The sequence below is a fragment of the Phocoena sinus genome, chromosome 9 (genome assembly GCF_008692025.1).
Source record: "Phocoena sinus isolate mPhoSin1 chromosome 9, mPhoSin1.pri, whole genome shotgun sequence".
Lineage (NCBI taxonomy): Eukaryota > Metazoa > Chordata > Mammalia > Artiodactyla > Phocoenidae > Phocoena > Phocoena sinus.
This window is the reverse complement of record NC_045771.1, coordinates 17,937,789-17,946,540: the sequence shown is the minus strand read 5'-3', so window position 1 is coordinate 17,946,540 and position 8,752 is coordinate 17,937,789. Positions and strand designations below refer to the sequence as shown.

At 43.0% G+C, this 8,752-nt stretch overlaps 1 protein-coding gene and 1 pseudogene across 1 annotated transcript; one reads left to right on the top strand and one right to left on the bottom strand.

The window, feature by feature from the left end:
* The first annotated feature begins 2,653 nt into the window (after positions 1-2,653).
* LOC116759120 (BET1 homolog) lies at positions 2,654-3,343 on the top strand. Its single transcript, XM_032642558.1, has 2 exons — positions 2,654-2,826; positions 3,051-3,343. Exons 1-2 carry the CDS (start codon positions 2,715-2,717, stop codon positions 3,341-3,343), a joined length of 405 nt encoding a protein of 134 aa, XP_032498449.1. The 5' UTR covers positions 2,654-2,714.
* A 3,320-nt stretch (positions 3,344-6,663) lies between these two features.
* On the bottom strand, positions 6,664-6,967 carry LOC116759119 (annotated as a pseudogene).
* Positions 6,968-8,752: the final 1,785 nt, after the last annotated feature.

Here is an 8,752-nt window from a genome sequence, read left to right as displayed (position 1 = left end):
GTTGGAGCTCTTTCCTCTACCAGGTATGCCTTCTCCCAGATATCCATATGGATAGCTCATTTGAGCAAACACACAAAGGAGGCTGCACACGTTTGCACTAATGTCACCTTCTTAGAAATGTCTGATCATCCTGTACAAAATAGCAGTTCTATACCTCCAGAATTCCTAGCCCCCTTGCCCTGCTCTGTCTTCCTCCGAAGCACTTATCACCATCCAACAAACTAGATATTTTTCTTATTTGTTGTCTGTCCCCCTCCCCCCTCAAAATACATGCTTCATGAGAACGGACATTTTTGTCTGAATTGTTTGTTACTATATCCCCATTGCCTAAAGCAGTGTCTGGCTTATAGTACAGCCTCAATAAAAATTTAGTGAATTATAAATGAGGACAAATTCATTGTGGACCCACCACATTCAAGCAGGACAGCCCAGTCAGAGGGAATGTAAACTCTTGGGTCACTCCAGTGTGTAGGCTCTGTAGGCTTCTGACCGGTTTCCTGTCCAAAGCATTCCTCTTCCCCCATCTTCCCTTCCTACCATTTTACTCTCTCTTTCAAAAATTTTGGAGACATTTAACTGAGTTGTCTTTATGTAACCGGAGAAGGCACTAGATTCTCCAGCTCACTCATCAGCTCCAGCGTGTCTGATTAAGCCTTTACTGTTTATGCTCTGACGCCTGCTATGAAAGTAACAGGTAGACTGATGTTCGTTTAAGCAGGTGCTATTGGGGCCCGCAGCAGTTCCGTTATACAATGAAAAGTATGCGGGTGCCCACAAGGTGAACCACAAGTTATCTTTTCTTCCAATCTAAAAATCTCTCTTTGCCCTTGAGGCTTTGAGTTGGGAGAGAAGGGAGGGCACGGAGCATGGGGATGGGACGAGGGGTAAACATTTAATGAACACCTACTAGATGCCAGGCACTGTGCTAGCTGTCAGGGACACAATTATATGCAAGACCAGGGTGTCTGCCCTCAGGACTAGCTCTGGCTGGTTGGAGGAGCAGGATGACTTCAGAGTGGAGGCTGGATTGGATGGGAACAGGGCTGGAAGGAAGATGGAAGTCAGCTAGGAGCCTGTGGCACTCCAAGCAAGAGATGAGACTAGACGGTGGCAGTGGGGATGAAGATTGCAGGGGCAGGGGGAGGATTTGAGAATTATGGAGGAGTGGAATCAGCTCAACTTGGTGATTAATTAGCTAAGATGAGTGAGGAGCAGAGATAGTGATTGGCAGGTTTCTGACTTGGGCATCTGATCGTGCCATTTGTGGGCAGAGAGAACTCCGGAAGAGGAGACCATGGGACATCCAGACACACTCTTTTTGGTAGAAGCTAAAACAAATGGGGACCCATAAACAGTAAGCAGTGCTGGGACCTGAAGCACGGCTATCCTACCCCACCCTCATGAAGGCTTCATCTGTTACCTGTACACTGAGGACTCCCAAATCTTAGCTCCAACCCAGACCTTTCTCCTGAGCTGCTACCCAAATACCTGGGGACATTTCCACTTGGGTATCCTACAGGCGTCTCAAACTTAATTGTACCAGTTGCGTTCAGAAGCATTTTTGGAGACTCAGTTCAGAATGGTGAAGGAGGCTTTAGTCCTGCTACATTCGACTGTATTGGGCTGGCCAACAAGTTCATTCAGTTTTAAGTAAAAATAAAAGGCACGTTTTTCATTTTCACCAAGAACTTTATCGAACAACATATTCATTAACTGAACGAACTTTTTGGCCAACCCAGTAGAACTCAGTTCCCGTCTCTCCAGCGTGTGATTGTGTCACCACCTGCATCATAATTACTTCAAGGTCTTGTTAAATTACAAACTCACGGGGCCAACCCAGACCCACTCAATCAGAATTGCTTGGGATGGTGCCTGGGAATCTGCAGCTGGACCAAGTTCCAGGGGATTCTTAGGAACACATGTGTCTGAGAGGAGGATAGACGGGATCAGCTGCCAATTAACAGAGCTTCCATGACTAAATGACTATGTTAAGCTTCATAGTAATAGTAATAACCATAATATTTGTAGCTACAAAACACTTTTACATGCCTTATTTCATTTGAACCTCTTGCAGCCCTATGAAGTCTTTTTCCCCTCATCTTAGAAACAAAAAACTGAGATTCAGGAAGACTAAATGATTTATTCAAGGTCTCAAGTTGACGTTTCTGATTCCAAGTCCACCAGTGCTCACAGCAGCATCACTGAATCAGTCAACTTGTGAGACAGGCCATGTGGCTGAATGAGGATGAATACACCCCACTTCTGAAGAGTACTGGAGCTCAGACTCACCATGCAGGGTCTCTTTAATGGCTGGAGCATTCTGCCTGGGGCAGGGATCAATCAGTTTAACCCTGGGTACCACAGATAACAGATCAGAGGTATAAGAGCACCTGGAGCTCTCTAAGGTTCTGGGGTACCTTAGAATTTCACCTCTTGCCCTTACTTCTAATCTTGATGTTCTGGGCTGCCCTTTGTTTAACCCACAGTTTCTGAGATTTCTTTTCACACAGTCCTTTGCCTGACTCTGCCTGTGATTGTTCCCTTGAACTCCTATCCTTTAAGACTCAACCTAGAGACTACATTGTTGTCGTGGCGCTTTAGGGGAAGAAGTTGGTGTTTCGCCGGGCCCTGGTACTGAGGACGCGGTCCGGGTGGCCCCTGGCCCCTTCCTACCCACCCCTCCGCCCGCCTTTTCCCCCCGCTCCTCTGGCAGGATGAGGCGTGCAGGCCTGGGTGAAGGAGTACCTCCTGGCAACTATGGGAACTATGGCTACCCTAATAGTGGGTATAGTGCCTGTGAAGAAGAAAATGAGAGACTCACGGAAAGTCTGAGAGGGCTTCCCTGGTGGCGCAGTGGTTGAGAGTCCGCCTGCCGATGCAGGGGACACGGGTTCGTGTCCCGGTCTGGGAAGATCCCACATGCCGCGGAACGGCTGGGCCCTGTGAGTCATGGCCGCTGAGCCGGCGTGTCCGGAGCCTGTGCTCCGCAATGGGAGGGGCCGCAACAGTGAGAGGCCCGCGTACGGCAAAAAAAAAAAAAAAGCAAGAAAGTCTGAGAAACAAAGTAACTGCTATAAAATCTCTTTCCATTGAAATAGGCCATGAAGTTAAACATCAGAATAAATTATTAGCTGAAATGGATCCACAGTTTGATTCTACACCTGGATTTCTAGGTCAAACCATGGGAAAACTGAAGATTTTATCCAGAGGGAGCCAAACAAAGCCGCCGTTTTCATTGTGTGTCCTTTTCTGTCCTTTACTGGATTATGAAACCGAGGTGATGCAACCACCTGTGAGTTTGGAATTTGTTCCAACTTCACGGCTTGGAGTACCACTTCAGTAAAAATTCAGCATCAAAACATTCCTAAAGCTTTTTCCATCCAAGATTACTGAATTTTACTTGTCTTATAAGTCACATTAGATAATACGGTGCTCTTTGGATACTGTTTCTTAATGATTCATTTTCTTGCCCCTATTTTCAGGGGTATTGACATGGTCTGAGGTCAGTCTGGCCCTAATAAGTTTTTTTCCTGTTTTTTGCTGTCAGGTTAAACAGCAGTGTAATATCCTGTTGTTACCATAAATGTAGGTTTATGTTCCACATAAAGAAACTTAGTGGGAAAATAACAATGCCTGGAGAGCCTTGCGCTGAGCTCTTGAGATGGTGAGAAAGTTTGTGATGGATGGTAAATGTATTTTCCTGAACTGTCATCGCCCCTGATGATGTACTCTCCTTGCCTCCTCTATTTGGTTAAAATTGTAGGCTGATATCTTTTTACCTACAGTTTTCCTAATAATTTTTGATGATATGACTCTTCTTCCGCCTCTGCCCAAGGACCTCATTCTTTAATAAAACTTGTTATTTTGGCATATTTCTAGTAAGGTTCAAAACAAATGTGTACCCGTATAGTTGTCATGTTATATTAACTTTATATATATATACCATTGACTTGGCTTATAATAGTTCTATGATTTTAGCTACTTAGGCCATTTGGTTATCATTTATGACAGAATAATGTGAAGCTAAAGTAATTGCTAAGCTCTGAATGGAAATAGAATGTTCAAGAAAAGTAAAAAAAAAAAAAAGACTCAACCTAGTCATCCCTGGCCTTACCCCTCAGGTTGCACTTGGTGTTTCCCTCCCTCTGTTCCTATGGCTTAGCACCCTGTTTGTGCTTATCACATTGCTTTGTAACTATCTGTCTGTCTCATCTCCTTGATTATAAACTCCTGAGAGCAGAGAGTGTGTCTGGCTGATCCTCCAATTCCTAGCATAGCCCCTTGAAAGGAGGTACTCAAGAGCTGTTTGTTGAATTAATGAATGAATGAAGCCCACCTGTCTGTACTGCCTGGCACTCCAAGTTACATGCTCAGTACAGAGCTTCCATCACCATTGCCTTCAGCAGAGGAATCTTTTCTTACTGTGGTCAGTGCCACACAAAGTTCTGAGCACTTCTGAAAACTGGAAGTGGCCCAACCCTGCTGATAACCCTTGGCCTTGCCTTAGGGGGCAGGCTGTTTACATGTTAGCTCTCAGCCCATTGAAAATCGATGACATACAAATTAGAACAGATGCCCTTTTCACTTACCAAATTTGCATTAAAACATCTACTGACCAGTATTGATAAACATAAGATGAAGTGGGCGTTCTCACAGAGCTCCAGAATGAGCTATTATACTTTTCTAGGGATGGCATTATAAATGATCACTGCCACCAACAAAAAATGTTCATACTCTTGAACCCAATGACTACGCTTCTAAAATTTCCCTTAAAGAAATAATTTTAAAAAGACAAGATGCATGTAGAATGGGTTGTTTGTAAGAGCGCAAGTTATTTGTAATAATGAAAGTTATTTATAATAGTAGAAGCTGGAAGTACTCAGAGGCTACGGTAAAGTATCCTCCAAGAACTTAGGAATGAGGAAACTGCACTTCCCACTGAGTGTTGAATGGCAGAATCCACCCAAAATGGATCAAAAACCAAAGACACAGTCAATGGAAGGAGAGAGAAAAGCTACCGGCTCACAGGACTTGATTGAGGGCATCAATTCACAAAATAAATATTGTGTCCATCAGAAGAGGTTTTGCACACAGACATGCAGAAATCAAGAGAGTGATCATGGGCAGAGAGAGCCCACTGAAGCCCTCGTGTGCATCTCGGCCAGCAGATATCCTGAGTTCTGTTCTATGACAAGACCATTCCCAAGATGAGAAGAAGGCACTAGACCACGAAAATGGAGCCATTAGAAGTAGTCCACCCTTTTCCTGGTTCCAAGCTCACCAGGGGACCATCTGATCACCCTGGCACTTGATCACAGGAAGAGTTGTGGCATTCTGGTGTCTTTCTCCTGGTAAACTAAAAAGGAGTTTACAATTATGTTAGCCTTCCAACACAGCCAAAGGGGATGTCATTTATGCCAGTGGTAGCATGCACACTCCCTGTGTGTGCGATGGTTGTATTCCTTACTGAACGACAAAATGGGTGGCATTCTGATGTCTCCCTCAGGCCCCTGTGCAGTGAAGTTAGCACAAATCAATCTTTCAGAATCTTCTCATCACTGGGCACGGCAAGAACAGTTCCAGCCGGCCTGTTCTTCACACCAACTGCACATGCAGGCGTCTAATCATGATTTCTACAGGGAAAGAGAAATCTGAAACAACCAAAATGTTGAACATTAGGGAAAAGCTTAAATAAATTATGCTATACCCATCCCATGCAATATAATGTTGTCATTTAAAATCTTTTTTGCAAAGCCTACTTTATTACTTAGAGAAATATTCACACTACATGTTAAAAATGTGTGATTCAGGGACTTCCCTGGTGGTCCAGTGGTTAGAACTCTGCGGTTTCACTGCAGGGGGCACGGATTCAGTCCCTGGTCTGAGAACTAAGATCCTGCAAGCTGCGTGGCATGGCCAAAAGAAAAAAAAAATATGATTCACACTTCAAAAAAAATTTTAGGCAGTTTCTTATAAATTAAACACACAATTACTACATGACCCAGTCATCAAGTTCTTGGACATCTGTCCCAGAGAAATGAAAACATATCTTCACATAAAAACTTGTACGTGAGTGCTCATAGCGGCTTTATTTAATCGCCAAAAACTGGAAACAACCCTGATGTCCTTTTTCTACCGCAAAAAAAAAAAAAAAGCTTATCTGAGACTTCCCCGGTGGCGCAGTGGTTAAGAATCCACCTGCCAATGCAGGGGACACGGGTTCGATCCCTGGTCCAGGAAGATCTCACATGTCGCGGAGCAACAAAGCCCGTGTGCCACAACTACTGAGCCTGTGCTCTAGAGCCTGCGAACCACAACTACTGAAGCCTTCGCGCCTACAGCCCATGCTCCGCAACAAGAGAAGCCACTGCAATGAGAAGCCCATGCACAGCAACAAAGAGTAACCCCCGCTCGCCACAACTAGAGAAAGCGTGTGCACAGCAACGAAGACCCAATGCAGCCATAAATAAATAAATAAATTTATTTTTTAAAAAAGCTTATCTGGCTTTAACTGACTCTGCTTTCTCTGCTTGTCAAATGGGAGTTGGATTTTATTTGTACATGTACATTTGTACATTTTCTAAGGGGCCGTATCTGCTCATGAAATCCTTATACAGGGGGAAGCTATGGGACAGATTCCTTAAGTGCCCCAGTGGGAGAACTCTAATCATGGTGGGAGTAATGGCTCCATGCTGCCTTCTTCTTTCCCTTTTGCTTCATGTGTACCACAAAATAGTCATCGCACGCAATAGTGAGCCCAGAATTTAGCAAAAAGAAGCTCTGGAAGCCCACTTAACCATCTTACTATGGGTCCAGATCCTTCAATATTTTGATTTTCCAAAAATCCAGGGAACTCCTTTTCCATGAGTATCCTCAGGTCCTCCTTTGTAAAGTAGACTTTATCCCCAGCAGATTTGTGAAACGTGAACATCATGGTTTCCATGGCATGTTCCATTTGACATGGCATTTCGGTGAGGTCTCTTGAAACCTTAGCGCAAGGTGTGGAGGGGTCACTTGGCTAGATGGGATGTGGGCTTAGTTTATCACCTTCTAATATACTATAAACACGTTTGTCTTTTTTTTTTTTAATCTTCCCAGCACTAGAATTAAAATTCAACAAGGATCAGCATTTATGTCTGTTTTGTTCATGGTCATATCTCCAGCACCTAAAACAATGTTTGGCACATAGTGGACATTGCAATAAATATTTCTTGAATGGGGAATTCCCTGGCAGTCCAGTGGTTAGGGCACCATGCTTCTGCTGCAGGGGGTGCAGATTTGATCTTTGCTCAGGGAACTAAGATCCCGCATGCCATGCAGTGTGGCCAAAAAAAAAAAAATTATTGAATGAGTAAAGAATATATTTGACCACAAAGTTTCATGAGTTACACTATAATAATGGGAAAAAAACCAAAATGAGACCACATTGATTAGCTTTTGAATTTTGAGTAAATCACTTAGCCTCTTCTTTTTTTTTTTTTTCCATTGTGGTAAACACACACACACACACACACACACACACACACACACACACACATAAAATGAGATTTATCCTCAACAAATTCATAAGTGTACAGTACCGTATTATTAACTATATGCACAATGTTGTACAGGGATTTCTAGAAAGTTTTCATCTGTGACTGGAACTCTGTACCCATTAAACAGCAATTCCCCATTTCCCTCTGGCAACTCCCCCAGCCCCTGGCAACCACCACTCTACTCTCTGTTTCTGTGAGGTTGATTACTCTAGATACCTCATATAAGTAGAATCATGCAGTATTTCTCATTCTGTGACTGGTTTGTTTCACTTAGCATAATGTCCTCAAGGTTTATCCATCTTTTTTTATGACTGAATGATACTCCATTGTATGTACACACCACATTTTCTTTATTCACTCATCTGTCAGTGGACATTTAGGTTGCTTCTACCTCTTGGCTATTGTGCACGATGCTGACATGAACATGCGTGCAGACATCTTTTTAAGATCCTGCTTTCAGTTCTTTCAGATAAATACCTAGAAGTGGGATTGCTGGATCATATGTTAGTTCTATTTTTAATTTTTTTAGGAACCTCCATATTGTTTTCCCTAATAATTGCACCATTTTACATTCCCAGAAACAGTGCACAGGGTTCCAATTTCTCTACATCTTTGCCAGACTTTGTTTGTTTGATAATGGCCATTCTGACAGGTGTGAGGTGATATCTCATTGTGGTTCTGGTTTGCATTTCCCTGATGATTAGTGGTGCTGAGCACCTTTTCATATAGCTGTTGGCCATTTGTATGTCTTCTTTTCAAAACGGTTCAAGTCCTTTGCCCATTTATAAAAAAGGTTATTTGTTTTTTTGCTGTTGGGTAGTAGGAGTTCCTTACATATTTTGGATATTACCCCTTATGAGACATAAGATTTGCAAATACTTTCTCCCATTCTCTGGGGTGCATTTTTACCCTGTTGAGTGTTTCCTTTGCTGTGCAGAAGGCTTTTAGTTTGATGTCTGTTTTGGCTTTCGTTGCCTGTTCTTTCAGTGTCATGTCCATGAAATCATTGCCAAAACCAATGTTATGAAGATTTTCCCATATGTCTTCTTCTAGGAATTTTATAGTTTCAAGCCTCAACTTTCTATATCAGTATTTGTATAGCTCTTTCTACATTTCAAAACACTTTCATATACATTAAACCCTTAAAACAGAAACCCCAGAAGGAAGTCCCTTGGCGCTGAGTCGTGATGACAGGCCCTGAGCCTTTGGGAGTT